This window comes from Daucus carota, chromosome 1 (assembly GCF_001625215.2).
Source record: "Daucus carota subsp. sativus chromosome 1, DH1 v3.0, whole genome shotgun sequence".
Taxonomy (NCBI): domain Eukaryota; kingdom Viridiplantae; phylum Streptophyta; class Magnoliopsida; order Apiales; family Apiaceae; genus Daucus; species Daucus carota.
The window spans coordinates 15,147,851-15,169,782 of NC_030381.2; the positions used below are offsets into that span (position 1 = coordinate 15,147,851).

General features: G+C 39.1%; 1 protein-coding gene across 1 annotated transcript; it reads left to right on the plus strand.

The window, feature by feature from the left end:
* The first annotated feature begins 237 nt into the window (after positions 1 to 237).
* LOC108220440 (uncharacterized) lies at positions 238 to 1,972 on the plus strand. The gene is made up of 2 exons (XM_017394216.1): positions 238 to 721; positions 840 to 1,972. Exons 1-2 carry the CDS (start codon positions 238 to 240, stop codon positions 1,970 to 1,972), a joined length of 1,617 nt encoding a protein of 538 aa, XP_017249705.1.
* Positions 1,973 to 21,932: the final 19,960 nt, after the last annotated feature.

Consider the following 21,932-nt stretch of genomic DNA (forward strand, 5'->3'; position numbering starts at 1 on the left):
CTGTTGCTGATGAGACTTGGACCACAGTGACGAAACGGAAGAAAAAGGAGGCCTCTCCTGTGAAGCCGGTTTCTTTGCCGGAGAAGTCAGTTACGGGTCAAACGCCTAGTGCTGCTCCAATCTCTTCGAATTTGCCAATTTATTCTGCTTTATCGAGATCCTTATCTAGAAATCAGCGAAAAAAGGCAAAGAACTCAGGGGGTAAGCCTCCCTCTGCTCATCACTAATTTATTTTTGATGACTTTTTGTTCCTACAATATAAGGGGGTTGAATAATAAGTCCTCGTTTGCTAAGGACTTCATTCAGAATAATAATATTGGCCTTATTGCCCTCTTGGAGACTCATGTTAAAAAGGAATCGGCCGATAGATTATCTTCTTTTGTAGCCAATGGATTTTCTTGGCTGTTCAATTATGACTTTCATGATAATGGTCGAATCTGGATCGGATGGGATCCAAAAAAATGGGCTGTCTCTTCTCCGGTGATTCATGCCCAGCATATTTCTTGTTCTGTTGTGAATATTTCGAATAATGATGTGTTTTATGTCTCGTTTGTCTACGCGTCTAATACTGTTCTGGGAAGGAGGGAGCTCTGGAACGAGTTGCATAGTCTAAATCTCTCTGTGGTCCGTCCTGCTCAGATCCCTTGGATTGTCCTGGGCGATTTCAATTCTTGTTGTAACCTGGATGAATCCCATGGTGGAGCTGGAATTTTTTCGAGAGGTATGCATGATTTTAAGCAATGCCTTGATAGCTTGGAGATCTCTGATTTAAATTTCTCTGGCAAATTTTTTACGTGGTGGGATGGTAATATCAGCAGGCCTATTATGAAAAAAATTAGACAGAGCTTTGGTTAATGAATATTGGCTGGTAAGATTCCCCCTTAGTCATGCGCGTTTTCTTCCCCGGGGCCTTTCTGACCACTCCCCTATATGCATCACTTCTGGGACGGTTTCTGAGAGGTTAAAAAAGCCTTTCCAGGTTTTTTCTCATATTATTGAACATCCTCAATTCCTGACTACTGTTGGTTCTGCCTGGGAATGTTCTATTAGAGGCGACCCGTGGTTTGTTCTTACTTCGAAGCTCAAAAGAGTGAAGGATAAACTTAAGCTTCTCAATCAGAATTTTGGGAACTTGCATCTGAAGGTAGCTGCAGCCCGCTCTTCTTTGAATCTCTTTCAGAGCCAAATGCCTTTTGTGCCTTCCGAAGCAATGCAATTAGAAGAAGCCTCTCTATGCAGCTCCCTAAGCAATGCTCTAAAAGATGAGGAGCTTCTCTTAAAACAGAAATCAAGAATTCATTGGCTGAGTGTTGGGGACTCTAATAACGGGTTTTTCTTTAAATCTTGTACAAACAGATGGAACTCAAACAAAATTGTTTCTCTTTCTGATGAGAACGGGAATATTGCCCAATCCCACCGCGATATTGCAAATATGGCAGTTGATTTCTTTAGTTCTAAGCTTGGGTCTCCCAATAACTCCTCGGCTCTTGATGCTGACGTACCTCTCCCCTGGTTATCTGATGAGCAGCGGCATCTCCTCGAAGCTGATTTTTCCCCGCAAGACATTCATAAGACCTTCCTTTCTATGAGCAAGGGGAAAAGTCCTGGCCCTGATGGTTTCTCCCCTGAGTTCTACACGGCAGCCTGGTCTATTGTTGGTACTGATGTCACCTTGGCCATTCTATACTATTTTCAAAGCTTGCATATGCCTCGAATAATAAACTCCACTTCTATTTCCCTTGTTCCTAAATCTGCTGGTGCATCCGCTCTTAATCAGTTCCGTCCCATATCCTGCTGTAACACACTCTACAAATGTATCTCTAAGCTCCTTGCCTCCCGGTTAAAGCAGGTCTTACCTTCTCTTATCTCTCCAAACCAATCTGCGTTTGTCAAGAATCGCAGCATTGGAGATAATCTCAAGCTCTCTGTGTTGGTTACCACAGGGACCACGGTCCTCCTAGGTGCACCTTAAAGTTGGACATCCACCGTGCTTTCGATTCGATGAGTTGGTCTTTTATTCATTGGTTTCTTGAAAGGATGGGATTCCCTGGTAAATTTATAGCCTGGATTAGTACTTGTCTGTCCTCGAGCATGTTTTCTGTAAAGATTAAAGGAGCATTGGAGGGGTATTTTCCTAGCAAATGCGGCCTTCGACAAGGGGATCCGATTTCTCCCTACCTCTTTGTTCTTGGGATGGAAGTTCTTTCTGCTTATCTAGCTTTTGATCTGGAGAATGATTCGTTATTCAGCTATCATTGGAGAGCATCTCAGTTAAAGCTCAGTCATTTAATTTTTGCAGATGACGTCCTTCTTTTTTGTCGGGGTGAAGAAAATTCTATTCGGGCTCTTCTAAACTCTGTTAGTAGATTCTCCTCCTGCTCAGGCCTCTCTATAAATATTGAAAAGAGCTGCTGGTTCTTTTGTAATATGTCTGCTGAAGTAAAGGAGATAGCAAGGTCGTTATCAAATTTTTCAGAGGGATCTCTTCCCATTAAATACCTTGGCCTCCCTTTAATCACCTCCAGACTTCGTAACAGTGACTGTGAAAGCCTTATCAATAGGATCTGTGGTCGTATTGATTCATGGACCTCAAAGTCCCTGCGGTTTTCAGGAAGACTCCAGCTTATAAAAACCATTCTATTTAGTATCCAGGGGTACTGGTCATCTTATCTCTTTCTTCCGAAAGGGATCCTAAAACGACTCCAATCTATTTTCTCGAGGTTTCTTTGGGGAGGTAGGTTTGATTCCAAATGTCACCACAAGGTTGATTGGGAGACCTGCTGTGCTTTAAAAGAGGAAGGGGGTCTAGGCATTCGATGTCTGCTGGAATGGAACAAAGCTGCTGTTTTTCAGCAAATCTGGAGAGTCTCCCTTCCCTCCTCATCCTCGCTTTGGATTAACTGGATTAAGCAGTGTTTGTTTTCTGGTAAATATTTTTGGACTGCAGCTATCCCTTCTTGCTGTCCCTGGAACATCAGAAAAATGCTTAATCTGAGGCAAGATGCTATTAGTTTTCTTTCTTATGAAATTGGTCCTTATTCTACTTTCTCTATCTGGCATGACCCGTGGCTATCTCTCCCCCTTATTTCTCGGTTTGGAAGATCTGTCATCTTCTCAATGGACTCTGTCCCTTCTGCTCCTATTAGTTCGATTATTGTTGATGGTCATTGGCACCTATCTGGCTTTAATGATTTTAATGCCATTCGCATTAGAAATTTAATCTCTTCAAAGGCCATTCATCATGCAGATGCGGTTCTTTGGGACGGTGCAAAACATATAAATATTTCAACGGTTTGGAACTCCCTTCGGCAACGGCACACTCCTCCTCCTTGGAATTTCGCAGTCTGGCATAAACTCTCAATACCAAAATGCTCTTTTTTCACCTGGTTAGCTCTACGTTCTCGGCTCTTGACTAAGGATAAAATGATCGAGTTTGGTTACTCTGTGAGCCCTTCATGCGTTCTTTATCACTATGCAAACGAATCTTGTAGTCATTTATTTGCTGAGTGCCCTCTAACTTATTTGCTGATTCGTAGCTGCCCTGTTCCTTTAAAACCCTCCTGGCTGGATTGGCAGAGGGGCTCTTTCTTTGCTGAGAGTTGTGGACAAGTGGAAGAGCTTTTCGGTCTTTTCTATCTCTATGTTATAATCTATGTTATTTGGAAGGAGCGAAACTGCCGTGTCCATGATGCAAGTCACCAACCAAAACAAAGCTTTGCCTTAACCCAAATTGTTAGAAGAACTATCAAGGATAAGTTATTCTCTAATTCTTGGTTCCGGAAACAATTACAGAAAAATCCTCTTCTTGCGCTGCTCCTAACATAACCTTGGTCCTTGGTGGTTTGTTGTGCTTTTAGTTTACTATTAGTTTTCAGCTGTAGTAACATTATTTTGTCCGGTAGGATTTCTCGGGGGTATGCCCCTGCTTCCTGTACCCGTTAATTTCTTTTTAATGCAATTTCATTTTTCACCTAAAACAAAAAAAAATTTTATTCGGGTCAATTCATAGCCGAATCGGTGCCTATATGGCATGGACTCGGTTTTTTCAATAAATCTCAAAGGGGTTAGTACACGGGAATTCGAGAACAATTGAGTCGGACCACCTCATGGATATTTTTACTTATATTTTCTATATGGATTTAAAAGAGTTCATAGAATTTTATTCGGCTCGACTCGGAGCCGATTTGGTGCCGATATGGAATGGACTCGATTTTTCGATAAACATGAAATACACGAGATTTCGTGATCTATTCAGTCGAACCACACCGTGGATATTTTTATATATTTTTTCCCTATGGGTTTATAGGAGTTCATAAAACTTTATTTGGCCCGATTTTGAGTCGAATCGATGCCGATATGGCATCAACTCGGTTTATCGATAAATCTCAAAAGGGTTAGTACACGGGCATTAGAAACCCATTGAGTCGGACCACCTCGTGGTTATTTTTACATATATTTTCCCTATGGGTTTATAGGAATTCATAAAATTTTATTCGGCTCAATTTTTAGCCGAATCGGTGCCTATATGGCATGGACTCTGTTTTTCGATAAATCTCAAAGGGGTTAGTACAAGGGAATTCGAGATCAATTGAGTCGAACCATCTCGTGGATAATTTTACTTATATTTCCCCTATGGGTTTATATGAGTTCATAGAATTTTATTCGGCTCAATTCGTAGCCGAATCGGTGCCAACATGGCATGGACTCGGTTTTTCGATAAATCTCAAAGGGGTTAGTACACGGGAATTCGAGATCAATTGAGTCGGACCACCTCGTGGATATTTTTACATATATTTTCCCTGTGGGTTATTACGAGTTCATAGAATTTTATTCGGCTCAATTCGTAGCCGAATCGGTGCCTATATGGCATGGACTCGATTTTTCGATAAATCTCAAAGGGGTTAGTACACGGGAATTCGAGATCAATTAAGTCGGACCACCTCGTGGATATTCTTACATATATTTTCACTATGGGTTATTAGGAGTTCATAGAATTTTATTCGGCTCAATTCGTGGCCGAATCGGTGCCTATATGGCATGGACTCGGTTTTTCGATAAATCTCAAAGGGGTTAGTACACGGGAATTCGAGATCAATTGAGTCGGACCACCTCGTGGATATTATTACATATATTTTTCCTGTGGGTTATTAGGAGTTCATAGAATTTTATTCGGGTCAATTCATAGCTGAATCAGTGCCTATATGGCATGGACTCGATTTTTCGATAAATCTCAAAGGAGTTAGTACACGGGAATTCGAGATCAATTGAGTCGGACCACCTCGTGGATATTTTTACTTATATTTTCCATATGGATTTAAAAGAGTTCATAGAATTTTATTCGGCTCGATTCGGAGCCGATTTGGTGTCGATATGGAATGGACTCGATTTTTCGAAAAATATGAAATACACGAGATTTCGTGACCAATTCAGTCGAACCACACCGTGGATATTTTTATATATATTTTCCCTATGGGTTTATAGGAGTTCATAAAACTTTATTTGGCCCGATTTTGAGTCGAATCGATGCCGATATGGCATCAACTCGGTTTATCGATAAATCTCAAAAGGGTTAGTACACGGGCATTAGAAACCCATTGAGTCGGACCACCTCGTAGTTATTTTTACATATATTTTCCCTATGGGTTTATAGGAATTCATAAAATTTTATTCGGCTCAATTTTTAGCCGAATCGGTGCCTATATGGCATGGACTCTGTTTTTCGATAAATCTCAAAGGGGTTAGTACACGGGAATTCGAGTTCAATTGAGTCGGACCACCTCATGGATATTTTTACTTATATTTTGCCTATGGATTTAAAAGAGTTCATAGAATTTTATTCGTCTCGATTCAGAGCCGATTTGGTGTCGATATGGAATGAAATCGATTTTTCGATAAATATGAAAGGGGTTAATACACGAGATTTCGTGACCTATTGAGTCGGACCACACCGTGGATCTTTTTATATATATTTTCCCTATGGGTTTATAGGAGTTCATAAAATTTTATTTGGCTCAATTTTGAGTCAAATCGATGCCGATATGACATCAACTCGGTTTATCGATAAATCTCAAAAGGGTTAGTACAGGGGAATTCGAGACCCATTGAGTCGGACCACCTCGTGGTTATTTTTACATATATTTTCCCTATGGGTTTATAGGAATTCATAAAATGTTATTTGGTTCAATTCGTAGCCAATCAGTGCCTATATGGCATGGACTCTGTTTTTCGATAAATCTCAAAGGGGTTAGTACACGGGAATTCGAGATCAATTGAGTCGGACCTCCTCGTGGATATTTATACTTATATTTCCCCTATGGGTTTATAGGAGTTCATAGAATTTTATTCGACTCAATTCGTAGCCGAATCGGTGCCTACATGGCATGGACTCGGTTTTTCGATAAATCTCAAAGGGGTTAGTACACGGGAATTCGAGTTCAATTGAGTCGGACCACCTCGTGGATATTTTTACTTATATTTTCCCTATGGGTTATTAGGAGTTCATAGAATTTTATTCGGCTCAATTCGTAGCCGAATCGGTGCCTATATGGCATGGACTCGATTTTTCGATTAATCTCAAAGGTGTTAGTACACGGGAATTCGAGATCAATTGAGTCGGACCACCTCGTGGATATTTTTACATATATTTTCCCTGTGGGTTATTAGGAGTTCATATAATTTTATTCGGCTCAATTCGTAGCCGAATCGGTGCCTATATGGCATGGACTCGGTTTTTCGATAAATCTAAAAGGGGTTAGTACACGGGAATTCGAGATCAATTGAGTCGGACCACCTCGTGGATATTTTTACATATATTTTCCCTGTGGGTTATTAGGAGTTCATATAATTTTATTCGGGTCAATTCATAGCCGAATCGGTGCCTATATGGCATGGACTCGGTTTTTTCAATAAATCTCAAAGGGGTTAGTACACGGGAATTCGAGAACAATTGAGTCGGACCACCTCGTGGATATTTTTACTTATATTTTCTATATGGATTTAAAAGAGTTCATAGAATTTTATTCGGCTCGACTCGGAGCCGATTTGGTGCCGATATGGAATGGACTCGATTTTTCGATAAACATGAAATACACGAGATTTCGTGATCTATTCAGTCGAACCACACCGTGGATATTTTTATATATTTTTTCCCTATGGGTTTATAGGAGTTCATAAAACTTTATTTGGCCCAATTTTGAGTCGAATCGATGCCGATATGGCATCAACTCGGTTTATCGATAAATCTAAAAAGGGTTAGTACACGGGCATTAGAAACCCATTGAGTCGGACCACCTCGTGGTTATTTTTACATATATTTTCCCTATGGGTTTATAGGAATTCATAAAATTTTATTCGGCTCAATTTTTAGCCGAATCGGTGCCTATATGGCATGGACTCTGTTTTTCGATAAATCTCAAAGGGGTTAGTACACGGGAATTCGAGATCAATTGAGTCGAACCATCTCGTGGATAATTTTACTTATATTTCCCCTATGGGTTTATATGAGTTCATAGAATTTTATTCGGCTCAATTCGTAGCCGAATCGGTGCCTATATGGCATGGACTCGGTTTTTTCAATAAATCTCAAAGGGGTTAGTACACGGGAATTCGAGAACAATTGAGTCGGACCACCTCGTGGATATTTTTACTTATATTTTCCATATGGATTTAAAAGAGTTCATAGAATTTTATTCGGCTCGATTCGGAGCCGATTTGGTGTCGATATGGAATGGACTCGATTTTTCGAAAAATATGAAATACACGAGATTTCGTGACCAATTCAGTCGAACCACACCGTGGATATTTTTATATATATTTTCCCTATGGGTTTATAGGAGTTCATAAAACTTTATTTGGCCCGATTTTGAGTCGAATCGATGCCGATATGGCATCAACTCGGTTTATCGATAAATCTCAAAAGGGTTAGTACACGGGCATTAGAAACCCATTGAGTCGGACCACCTCGTAGTTATTTTTACATATATTTTCCCTATGGGTTTATAGGAATTCATAAAATTTTATTCGGCTCAATTTTTAGCCGAATCGGTGCCTATATGGCATGGACTCTGTTTTTCGATAAATCTCAAAGGGGTTAGTACACGGGAATTCGAGTTCAATTGAGTCGGACCACCTCATGGATATTTTTACTTATATTTTGCCTATGGATTTAAAAGAGTTCATAGAATTTTATTCGTCTCGATTCAGAGCCGATTTGGTGTCGATATGGAATGAAATCGATTTTTCGATAAATATGAAAGGGGTTAATACACGAGATTTCGTGACCTATTGAGTCGGACCACACCGTGGATCTTTTTATATATATTTTCCCTATGGGTTTATAGGAGTTCATAAAATTTTATTTGGCTCAATTTTGAGTCAAATCGATGCCGATATGACATCAACTCGGTTTATCGATAAATCTCAAAAGGGTTAGTACAGGGGAATTCGAGACCCATTGAGTCGGACCACCTCGTGGTTATTTTTACATATATTTTCCCTATGGGTTTATAGGAATTCATAAAATGTTATTTGGTTCAATTCGTAGCCAATCAGTGCCTATATGGCATGGACTCTGTTTTTCGATAAATCTCAAAGGGGTTAGTACACGGGAATTCGAGATCAATTGAGTCGGACCTCCTCGTGGATATTTATACTTATATTTCCCCTATGGGTTTATAGGAGTTCATAGAATTTTATTCGACTCAATTCGTAGCCGAATCGGTGCCTACATGGCATGGACTCGGTTTTTCGATAAATCTCAAAGGGGTTAGTACACGGGAATTCGAGTTCAATTGAGTCGGACCACCTCGTGGATATTTTTACTTATATTTTCCCTATGGGTTATTAGGAGTTCATAGAATTTTATTCGGCTCAATTCGTAGCCGAATCGGTGCCTATATGGCATGGACTCGATTTTTCGATTAATCTCAAAGGTGTTAGTACACGGGAATTCGAGATCAATTGAGTCGGACCACCTCGTGGATATTTTTACATATATTTTCCCTGTGGGTTATTAGGAGTTCATATAATTTTATTCGGCTCAATTCGTAGCCGAATCGGTGCCTATATGGCATGGACTCGGTTTTTCGATAAATCTAAAAGGGGTTAGTACACGGGAATTCGAGATCAATTGAGTCGGACCACCTCGTGGATATTTTTACATATATTTTCCCTGTGGGTTATTAGGAGTTCATATAATTTTATTCGGGTCAATTCATAGCCGAATCGGTGCCTATATGGCATGGACTCGGTTTTTTCAATAAATCTCAAAGGGGTTAGTACACGGGAATTCGAGAACAATTGAGTCGGACCACCTCGTGGATATTTTTACTTATATTTTCTATATGGATTTAAAAGAGTTCATAGAATTTTATTCGGCTCGACTCGGAGCCGATTTGGTGCCGATATGGAATGGACTCGATTTTTCGATAAACATGAAATACACGAGATTTCGTGATCTATTCAGTCGAACCACACCGTGGATATTTTTATATATTTTTTCCCTATGGGTTTATAGGAGTTCATAAAACTTTATTTGGCCCAATTTTGAGTCGAATCGATGCCGATATGGCATCAACTCGGTTTATCGATAAATCTAAAAAGGGTTAGTACACGGGCATTAGAAACCCATTGAGTCGGACCACCTCGTGGTTATTTTTACATATATTTTCCCTATGGGTTTATAGGAATTCATAAAATTTTATTCGGCTCAATTTTTAGCCGAATCGGTGCCTATATGGCATGGACTCTGTTTTTCGATAAATCTCAAAGGGGTTAGTACACGGGAATTCGAGATCAATTGAGTCGAACCATCTCGTGGATAATTTTACTTATATTTCCCCTATGGGTTTATATGAGTTCATAGAATTTTATTCGGCTCAATTCGTAGCCGAATCGGTGCCTACATGGCATGGACTCGGTTTTTCGATAAATCTCAAAGGGGTTAGTACACGGGAATTCGAGATCAATTGAGTCGGACCACCTCGTGGATATTTTTACATATATTTTCCCTGTGGGTTATTACGAGTTCATAGAATTTTATTCGGCTCAATTCGTAGCCGAATCGGTGCCTATATGGCATGGACTCGATTTTTCGATAAATCTCAAAGGGGTTAGTACACGGGAATTCGAGATCAATTAAGTCGGACCACCTCGTGGATATTCTTACATATATTTTCACTATGGGTTATTAGGAGTTCATAGAATTTTATTCGGCTCAATTCGTGGCCGAATCGGTGCCTATATGGCATGGACTCGGTTTTTCGATAAATCTCAAAGGGGTTAGTACACGAGAATTCGAGATCAATTGAGTCGGACCACCTCGTGGATATTATTACATATATTTTTCCTGTGGGTTATTAGGAGTTCATAGAATTTTATTCGGGTCAATTCATAGCTGAATCAGTGCCTATATGGCATGGACTCGGTTTTTCGATAAATCTCAAAGGAGTTAGTACACGGGAATTCGAGATCAATTGAGTCGGACCACCTCGTGGATATTTTTACTTATATTTTCCATATGGATTTAAAAGAGTTCATAGAATTTTATTCGGCTCGATTCGGAGCCGATTTGGTGCCGATATGGAATGGACTCGATTTTTCGAAAAATATGAAATACACGAGATTTCGTGACCAATTCAGTTGAACCACACCGTGGATATTTTTATATATATTTTCCCTATGGGTTTATAGGAGTTCATAAAACTTTATTTGGCCTGATTTTGAGTCGAATTGATGCCGATATGGCATCAACTCGGTTTATCGATAAATCTCAAAAGGGTTAGTACACGGGCATTAGAAACCCATTGAGTCGGACCACGTCGTAGTTATTTTTACATATATTTTCCCTATGGGTTTATAGGAATTCATAAAATTTTATTCGGCTCAATTTTTAGCCGAATCGGTGCCTATATGGCATGGACTCTGTTTTTCGATAAATCTCAAAGGGGTTAGTACACGGGAATTCGAGTTCAATTGAGTCGGACCACCTCATGGATATTTTTACTTATATTTTGCCTATGGATTTAAAAGAGTTCATAGAATTTTATTCGTGTCGATTCAGAGCCGATTTGGTGTCGATATGGAATGAAATCGATTTTTCGATAAATATGAAAGGGGTTAATACACGAGATTTCGTGACCTATTGAGTCGGACCACACCGTGGAACTTTTTATATATATTTTCCCTATGGGTTTATAGGAGTTCATAAAATTTTATTTGGCTCAATTTTGAGTCAAAATCGATGCCGATATGACATCAACTCGGTTTATCGATAAATCTCAAAAGGGTTAGTACAGGGGAATTCGAGACCCATTGAGTCGGACCACCTCGTGGTTATTTTTACATATATTTTCCCTATGGGTTTATAGGAATTCATAAAATGTTATTTGGTTCAATTCGTAGCCAATCGGTGCCTATATGGCATGGACTCTGTTTTTCGATAAATCTCAAAGGGGTTAGTACACGGGAATTCGAGATCAATTGAGTCGGACCTCCTCGTGGATATTTATACTTATATTTCCCCTATGGGTTTATAGGAGTTCATAGAATTTTATTCGACTCAATTCGTAGCCGAATCGGTGCCTACATGGCATGGACTCGGTTTTTCGATAAATCTCAAAGGGGTTAGTACACGGGAATTCGAGTTCAATTGAGTCGGACCACCTTGTGGATATTTTTACTTATATTTTTCCTATGGGTTATTAGGAGTTCATAGAATTTTATTCGGCTCAATTCGTAGCCGAATCGGTGCCTATATGGCATGGACTCGATTTTTCGATTAATCTTAAAGGTGTTAGTACACGGGAATTCGAGATCAATTGAGTCGGACCACCTCGTGGATATTTTTACATATATTTTCCCTGTGGGTTATTAGGAGTTCATATAATTTTATTCGGCTCAATTCGTAGCCGAATCGGTGCCTATATGGCATGGACTCGGTTTTTAGATAAATCTAAAAGGGGTTAGTACACGGGAATTCGAGATCAATTGAGTCGGACCACCTCGTGGATATTTTTACTTATATTTTCCATATGGATTTAAAAGAGTTCATAGAATTTTATTCGGCTCGATTCGGAGCCGATATGGAATGGACTCGATTTTTCGATAAATATGAAATACACGAGATTTCGTGACCTATTCAGTCGAACCACACCGTGGATATTTTTATATATTTTTTCCCTATGGGTTTATAGGAGTTCATAAAACTTTATTTGGCCCGATATTGAGTCGAATCGATGCCGATATGGCATCAACTCGGCTTATCGATAAATCTCAAAAGGGTTAGTACACGGGCATTAGAAACCCATTGAGTCGGACCACCTCGTGGTTATTTTTACATATATTCTCCCTATGGGTTTATAGGAATTCATAAAATTTTATTCGGCTCAATTCGTGGCCTATTCGGTGCCTATATGGCATGGAGTCGGTTTTTCGATAAATCTCAAAGGGGTTAGTAGACGGGAATTCGAGTTCAATTGAGTCGGACCACCTCGTGGATATTTTTACTTATATTTTGCCTATGGATTTAAAAGAGTTCATAGAATTTTATTCGTCTCGATTCAGAGCCGATTTGGTGTCGATATGGAATGAACTTGATTTTTCGATAAATATGAAAGGGGTTAATACACGAGATTTCGTGACCTATCGAGTCGGACCACACCGTGGATATTTTTATATATATATATTCCCTATAGGTTTATAGGAGTTCATAAAATTTTATTTGGCTCAATTTTGAGTCGAATCGATGCCGATATGGCAGCAACTCGGTTTATCGATAAATCTCAACAGGGTTAGTACAGGGGAATTCGAGACCCATTGAGTCGGACCACTTCGTGGTTATTTTTACATATATTTTCCCTATGGGTTTATAGGAATTCATAAAATTTTATTTGGCTCAATTCGTAGCCGAATCGGTGCCTATATGGCATGGACTCTGTTTTTCGATAAATCTCAAAGGGGTTAGTACACTGGAATTCGAGATCAATTGAGTCGAACCATCTCGTGGATAATTTTACTTATATTTCCCCTATGGGTTTATATGAGTTCATAGAATTTTATTCGGCTCAATTCGTAGCCGAATCAGTGCCTACATGGCTTGGACTCGGTTTTTCGATAAATCTCAAAGGGGGTTAGTACACGGGAATTCGAGTTCAATTGAGTCGGACCACCTCGTGGATATTTTTACTTATATTTTCCCTATGGATATAAAAGAGTTCATAGAATTTTATTCGGCTCGATTCGGAGCCGATTGGGTGCCGATATGGAATGGACTCGATTTTTCGATAAATATGAAAGGGGTTAATACACGAGATTTCGTGACCTACTGAGTCGGACCACCCCGTGAATATTTTTATATATATATTTTCCCTATGGGTTTATAGGAGTTCATAAAATTTTATTTGGCTCGATTTGGGGTCGAATCGATGCCGATATGGCATCAACTCGGTTTATCGATAAATCTCAAAAGGGTTAGTACACGGGAATTCGAGACCCATTGAGTCGGACCACCTCGTGGTTATTTTTACATATATTTTCCCTATGGGTTTATAGGAATTCATAAAATTTTATTCGGCTCAATTCGTAGCCGAATCGGTGCCTATAGGCATGAACTCTGTTTTCCGATAAATCTCAAAGGGTTTAGTACACGGGAATTCGAGATCAATTGAGTCAGACCACCTCGTGGATATTTTTACATATATTTTCCCCATGGGTTATTAGGAGTTCATAGAATTTTATTCGGCTCAATTCGTAGCCGAATCGGTGCCTATATGGCATGGACTCGATTTTTCGATAAATCTCAATGGGGTTTGTACACGGGAATTCGAGATCAATTAAGTCGGACCACCTCATGGTTATTTTTACATATATTTTCCCTATGGGTTTATAGGAATTCATAAAATTTTATTCGGCTCAATTCGTAGCCGAATCGGTGCCTATATGGCATGAACTCTGTTTTTCGATAAATCTCAAAGGGGTTAGTACACGGGAATTCGAGATCAATTGAGTCGGACCACCTCGTGGATATTTTTACATATATTTTCCCTATGAGTTATTAGGAATTCATAAAATTTTATTCGGCTCAATTCGTAGCCGAATCGGTGCCTATATGGCATGGACTCGATTTTTCGATAAATCTCAATGGGGTTTGTACACGGGAATTTGAGATCAATTAAGTCGGACCACCTCGTGGATATTCTTACATATATTTTCCCTACGGGTTATTAGGAGTTCATAGAATTTTATTCGACTCAATTCGTGGCCGAATCGGTGCCTATATGGCATGGACTCGGTTTTTCGATAAATCTCAAAGGGGTTAGTACACGGGAATTCGAGATCAATTGAGTCGGACCACCTCGGGGATATTTTTACATATATTTTTCCTGTGGGTTCTAAGGAGTTCATAGAATTTTATTCGGGTCAATTCATAGCCGAATCGGTGCCTATATGGCATGGACTCGGTTTTTCGATAAATCTCAAAGGAGTTAGTACACGGGAATTCGAGATCAATTGAGTCGGACCACCTCGTGGATATTTTTAGTTATATTTTCCATATGGATTTAAAAGAATTCATAGAATTTTATTCGGCTCGATTCGGAGCCGATTCGGAGCCGATTTGGTGCCGATATGGAATGGGCTCGATTTTTCGAAAAATATGAAATACACGAGATTTTGTGACCAATTCAGTCGAACCAAACCGTGGATATTTATATATATATTTTCCCTATGGGTTTATAGGAGTTCATAAAACTTTATTTGGCCCGATTTTGAGTCGAATCGATGACGATATGGCATCAACTCGGTTTATCGATAAATCTCAAAATGGTTAGTACACGGGCATTAGAAACCCATTGAGTCGGACCACCTCGTAGTTATTTTTACATATATTTTCCCTATGGGTTTATAGGAATTCATAAAATTTTATTCGGCTCAATTTTTAGCCGAATCGGTGCCTATATGACATGGACTCTATTTTTCGATAAATCTCATAGGGGTTAGTACACGGGAATTCGAGATCAATTGAGTCGAACCATCTCGTGGATATTTTTACTTATATTTTCCCAGTGGGTTTATAGGAGTTCATAGAATTTTATTCAGCTCAATTCGTAGTCTAATCGGTGCCTATATGGCATGGAGTCGGTTTTTCGATAAATCTCAAAGGGGTTAGTACACGGGAATTCGAGATCAATTCAGTCGGACCACCTCGTGGATATTTTTACTTATATTTCCCCTATGGGTTTATAGGAGTTCATAGAATTTTATTCGGCTCAATTCGTAGCCGAATCGGTGCCTACATGGCATGGACTCGGTTTTTCGATAAATCTCAAAGGGGTTAGTACACGGGAATTCGAGTTCAATTGAGTCGGACCACCTCGTGGATATTTTTACTTATATTTTCCCTATGGATTTAAAAGAGTTCGTAGAATTTTATTCGGCTCGATTCGGAGCCGATTGGGTGCCGATATGGAATGGACTCGATTTTTCGATAAATATGAAAGGGGTTAATACACGAGATTTCGTGACCTATTGAGTCGGACCACCCCGTGAATATTTTTATATATATATTTTCCCTATGGGTTTATAGGAGTTCATAAAATTTTATTTGGCTCGATTTGGGGTCGAATCGATGCCGATATGGCATCAACTCGGTTTATCGATAAATCTCAAAAGGGTTAGTACACGGGCATTAGAAACCCATTGAGTCGGACCACCTCGTAGTTATTTTTACATATATTTTCCCTATGGGTTTATAAGAATTCATAAAATTTTATTCGGCTCAATTTTTAGCCTAATCGGTGCCTATATGACATGGACTCTATTTTTCGATAAATCTCATAGGGGTTAGTACACGGGAATTCGAGACCCATTGAGTCGGACCACCTCGTGCTTATTTTTACATATATTTTCCCTATGGGTTTATAGGAATTCATAAAATTTTATTCGGCTCAATTAATAGCCGAATCGGTGCCTATAGGCATGAACTCTGTTTTTCGATAAATCTCAAAGGGTTTAGTACACGGGATTTCGAGATCAATTGAGTCAGACAACCTCGTGGATATTTTTACATATATTTTCCCTATGGGTTATTAGGAGTTCATAGAATTTTATTCAGCTCAATTCGTAGCCGAATCGGTGCCTATATGGCATGGACTCGATTTTTCGATTAATCTCAAAGGGGTTAGTACACAGGAATTCGAGATCAATTGAGTCGGACCACCTCGTGGATATTTTTACATATATTTTCCCTGTGGGTTATTAGGAGTTCATAGAATTTTATTCGGCTCAATTCGTAGCCGAATCGGTGCCTATATGGCATGGAGTCGGTTTTTCGATAAATCTCAAAGGAGTTAGTACACGGGAATTCGAGTTCAATTGAGTCAGACCACCTCGTGGATATTTTTTCTTATTTTTTGCCTATGGATTTAAAAGAGTTCATAGAATTTTATTCGTCTCGATTTAGAGCCGATTTGGTGTCGATATGGAATGAACTCGATTTTTCGATAAATACGAAAGGGGTTAATACACGAGATTTCGTGACCTATTGAGTCGGACCACACCGTGGATCTTTTTATATATATTTTCTCTATGGGTTTATAGGAGTTCATAAAATTTTATTTGGCTCAATTTTGAGTCAAATCGATGCCGATATGACATCAACTCGATTTATCGATAAATCTCAAAAGGGTTAGTACAGGGGAATTCGAGACCCATTGAGTCGGACCACCTCGTGGTTATTTTTACATATATTTTCCCTATGGGTTTATAGGAATTCATAAAATGTTATTTGGCTCAATTCGTAGCCGAATCGGTGCCTATATGGCATGGACTCTGTTTTTCGATAAATCTCAAAGGGGTTAGTACACGGGAATTCGAGATCAATTCAGTCGGACCACCTCGTGGATATTTTTACTTATATTTCCCCTATGGGGTTTATAGGAGTTCATAAAATTTTATTCGGCTCAATACGTAGCCGAATCGGTGCCTACATGGCATGGACTCGGTTTTTCGATAAATCTCAAAGGGGTTAGTACACGGTAATTCGAGTTCAATTGAGTCGGACCACCTCGTGGATATTTTTACTTATATTTTCCCTATGGATTTAAAAGAGTTCATAGAATTTTATTCGGCTCGATTCGGAGCCGATTGGGTGCCGATATGGAATGCACTCGATTTTTCGATAAATATGAAAGGGGTTAATACACGAGATTTCGTGACCTACTGAGTCGGACCACCCCGTGAATATTTTTATATATATATTTTCCCTATGGGTTTATAGGAGTTCATAAAATTTTATTTGGCTCGATTTGGAGTCGAATCGATGCCGATATGGCATCAACTCGGTTTATCGATAAATCTCAAAAGGGTTAGTACACTGGAATTCGAGACCCATTGAGTCGGACCACCTCGTGGTTATTTTTACATATATTTTCCCTATGGGTTTATAGGAATTCATAAAATTTTATTCGGCTCAATTCGTAGCCGAATCGGTGCCTATAGGCATGAACTCTGTTTTTCGATAAATCTCAAAGGGTTTAGTACACGGGAATTCGAGATCAATTGAGTCAGACCACCTCGTGGATATTTTTACATATATTTCCCTATGGGTTATTAGGAGTTCATAGAATTTTATTCGGCTCAATTCGTAGCCGAATCGGTGCCTACATGACATGGACTCGCTTTTTCGATTAATCTCATAGGGGTTAGTACACGGGAATTCGAGATGAATTGAGTCGGACCACCTCGTGGATATTTTTACTTATATTTTCCATATGGATTTAAAAGAGTTCATAGAATTTTATTCGGCTCGATTCGGAGCCGATTTGGTGCCGATATGGAATGGACTCGATTTTTCGATAAATATGAAAGGGGTTAATACACGAGATTTCGTGACCTATTGAGTCGGACCACCCCGTGAATATTTTTATATATATATTTTCCCTATGGGTTTATAGGAGTTCATAAAATTTTATTTGGCTCGATTTGGGGTCGAATCGATGCCGATATGGCATCAACTCGGTTTATCGATAAATCTAAAAAGGGTTAGTACACGGGCATTAGAAACCCATTGAGTCGGACCACCTCGTAGTTATTTTTACATATATTTTCCCTATGGGTTTATAGGAATTCATAAAATGTTATTTGGCTCAATTCGTAGCCGAATCGGTGCCTATATGGCATGGACTCTGTTTTTCGATAAATCTCAAAGGGGTTAGTACACGGGAATTCGAGATCAATTCAGTCGGACCACCTCGTGGATATTTTTACTTATATTTCCCCTATGGGGTTTATAGGAGTTCATAAAATTTTATTCGGCTCAATACGTAGCCGAATCGGTGCCTACATGGCATGGACTCGGTTTTTCGATAAATCTCAAAGGGGTTAGTACACGGTAATTCGAGTTCAATTGAGTCGGACCACCTCGTGGATATTTTTACTTATATTTTCCCTATGGATTTAAAAGAGTTCATAGAATTTTATTCGGCTCGATTCGGAGCCGATTGGGTGCCGATATGGAATGCACTCGATTTTTCGATAAATATGAAAGGGGTTAATACACGAGATTTCGTGACCTACTGAGTCGGACCACCCCGTGAATATTTTTATATATATATTTTCCCTATGGGTTTATAGGAGTTCATAAAATTTTATTTGGCTCGATTTGGAGTCGAATCGATGCCGATATGGCATCAACTCGGTTTATCGATAAATCTCAAAAGGGTTAGTACACTGGAATTCGAGACCCATTGAGTCGGACCACCTCGTGGTTATTTTTACATATATTTTCCCTATGGGTTTATAGGAATTCATAAAATTTTATTCGGCTCAATTCGTAGCCGAATCGGTGCCTATAGGCATGAACTCTGTTTTTCGATAAATCTCAAAGGGTTTAGTACACGGGAATTCGAGATCAATTGAGTCAGACCACCTCGTGGATATTTTTACATATATTTCCCTATGGGTTATTAGGAGTTCATAGAATTTTATTCGGCTCAATTCGTAGCCGAATCGGTGCCTACATGACATGGACTCGCTTTTTCGATTAATCTCATAGGGGTTAGTACACGGGAATTCGAGATGAATTGAGTCGGACCACCTCGTGGATATTTTTACTTATATTTTCCATATGGATTTAAAAGAGTTCATAGAATTTTATTCGGCTCGATTCGGAGCCGATTTGGTGCCGATATGGAATGGACTCGATTTTTCGATAAATATGAAAGGGGTTAATACACGAGATTTCGTGACCTATTGAGTCGGACCACCCCGTGAATATTTTTATATATATATTTTCCCTATGGGTTTATAGGAGTTCATAAAATTTTATTTGGCTCGATTTGGGGTCGAATCGATGCCGATATGGCATCAACTCGGTTTATCGATAAATCTAAAAAGGGTTAGTACACGGGCATTAGAAACCCATTGAGTCGGACCACCTCGTAGTTATTTTTACATATATTTTCCCTATGGGTTTATAGGAATTCATAAAATTTTATTCGGCTCAATTTTTAGCCGAATCGGTGCCTATATGACATGGACTCTATTTTTCGATAAATCTCATAGGGGTTAGTACACGGGAATTCGAGACCCATTGAGTCGGACCACCTCGTGCTTATTTTTACATATATTTTCCCTATGGGTTTATAGGAATTCATAAAATTTTATTCGGCTCAATTCGTAGCCGAATCGGTGCCTATAGGCATGAACTCTGTTTTTCGATAAATCTCAAAGGGTTTAGTACACGGGATTTCGAGATCAATTGAGTCAGACCACCTCGTGGATATTTTTACATATATTTTCCCTATGGGTTATTAGGAGTTCATAGAATTTTATTCGGCTCAATTCGTAGCCGAATCGGTGCCTATATGGCATGGACTCGATTTTTCGATTAATCTCAAAGGGGTTAGTACACAGGAATTCGAGATCAATTGAGTCGGACCACCTCGTGGATATTTTTACATATATTTTCCCTGTGGGTTATTAGGAGTTCATAGAATTTTATTCGGCTCAATTCGTAGCCGAATCGGTGCCTATATGGCATGTACTCGGTTTTTCGATAAATCTCATAGGGGTTAGTACACGGGAATTCGAGATTAATTGAGTCGAACCATCTTCTGGATATTTTTACTTATATTTTCCCAGTAAGTTTATAGGAGTTCATAGAATTTTATTCAGCTCAATTCGTAGCCTAATCGGTGCCTATATGGCATGGAGTCGGTTTTTCGATAAATCTCAAAGGAGTTAGTACACGGGAATTCGAGTTCAATTGAGTCAGACCACCTCGTGGATATTTTTTCTTATTTTTTGCCTATGGATTTAAAAGAGTTCATAGAATTTTATAGAGCCGATTTGGTGTCGATATGGAATGAACTCGATTTTTCGATAAATACGAAAGGGGTTAATACACGAGATTTCGTGACCTATTGAGTCGGACCACACCGTGGATCTTTTTATATATATTTTCTCTATGGGTTTATAGGAGTTCATAAAATTTTATTTGGCTCAATTTTGAGTCAAATCGATGCCGATATGACATCAACTCGATTTATCGATAAATCTCAAAAGGGTTAGTACAGGGGAATTCGAGACCCATTGAGTCGGACCACCTCGTGGTTATTTTTACATATATTTTCCCTATGGGTTTATAGGAATTCATAAAATGTTATTTGGCTCAATTCGTAGCCGAATCGGTGCCTATATGGCATGGACTCTGTTTTTCGATAAATCTCAAAGGGGTTAGTACACGGGAATTCGAGATCAATTCAGTCGGACCACCTCGTGGATATTTTTACTTATATTTCCCCTATGGGGTTTATAGGAGTTCATAAAATTTTATTCGGCTCAATACGTAGCCGAATCGGTGCCTACATGGCATGGACTCGGTTTTTCGATAAATCTCAAAGGGGTTAGTACACGGTAATTCGAGTTCAATTGAGTCGGACCACCTCGTGGATATTTTTACTTATATTTTCCCTATGGATTTAAAAGAGTTCATAGAATTTTATTCGGCTCGATTCGGAGCCGATTGGGTGCCGATATGGAATGCACTCGATTTTTCGATAAATATGAAAGGGGTTAATACACGAGATTTCGTGACCTACTTACTCGGACCACCCCGTGAATATTTTTATATATATATTTTCCCTATGGGTTTATAGGAGTTCATAAAATTTTATTTGGCTCGATTTGGAGTCGAATCGATGCCGATATGGCATCAACTCGGTTTATCGATAAATCTCAAAAGGGTTAGTACACTGGAATTCGAGACCCATTGAGTCGGACCACCTCGTGGTTATTTTTACATATATTTTCCCTATGGGTTTATAGGAATTCATAAAATTTTATTCGGCTCAATTCGTAGCCGAATCGGTGCCTATAGGCATGAACTCTGTTTTTCGATAAATCTCAAAGGGTTTAGTATACGGGAATTCGAGATCAATTGAGTCAGACCACCTCGTGGATATTTTTACATATATTTCCCTATGGGTTATTAGGAGTTCATAGAATTTTATTCGGCTCAATTCGTAGCCGAATCGGTGCCTATATGGCATGGACTCGCTTTTTCGATTAATCTCATAGAGGTTAGTACACGGGAATTCGAGATTAATTGAGTCGGACCACCTCGTGGATATTTTTACTTATATTTTCCATATGGATTTAAAAGAGTTCATAGAATTTTATTCGGCTCGATTCGGAGCCGATTTGGTGCCGATATGGAATGGACTCGATTTTTCGATAAATATGAAAGGGGTTAATACACGAGATTTCGTGACCTATTGAGTCGGACCACCCCGTGAATATTTTTATATATATATTTTCCCTATGGGTTTATAGGAGTTCATAAAATTTTATTTGGCTCGATTTGGGGTCGAATCGATGCCGATATGGCATCAACTCGGTTTATCGATAAATCTCAAAAGGGTTAGTACACGGGCATT

Excerpts from the sequence above, each read along its gene's own strand:
- LOC108220440 (XM_017394216.1), top strand. The coding sequence starts at position 238 with ATGACTTTTTGTTCCTACAATATAAGGGGGTTGAATAATAAGTCCTCG. Across the intron at positions 722-839 it reads AGCTGGAATTTTTTCGAGAG|ACAGAGCTTTGGTTAATGAA; the intron begins GTATGCATGATT and ends GAAAAAAATTAG.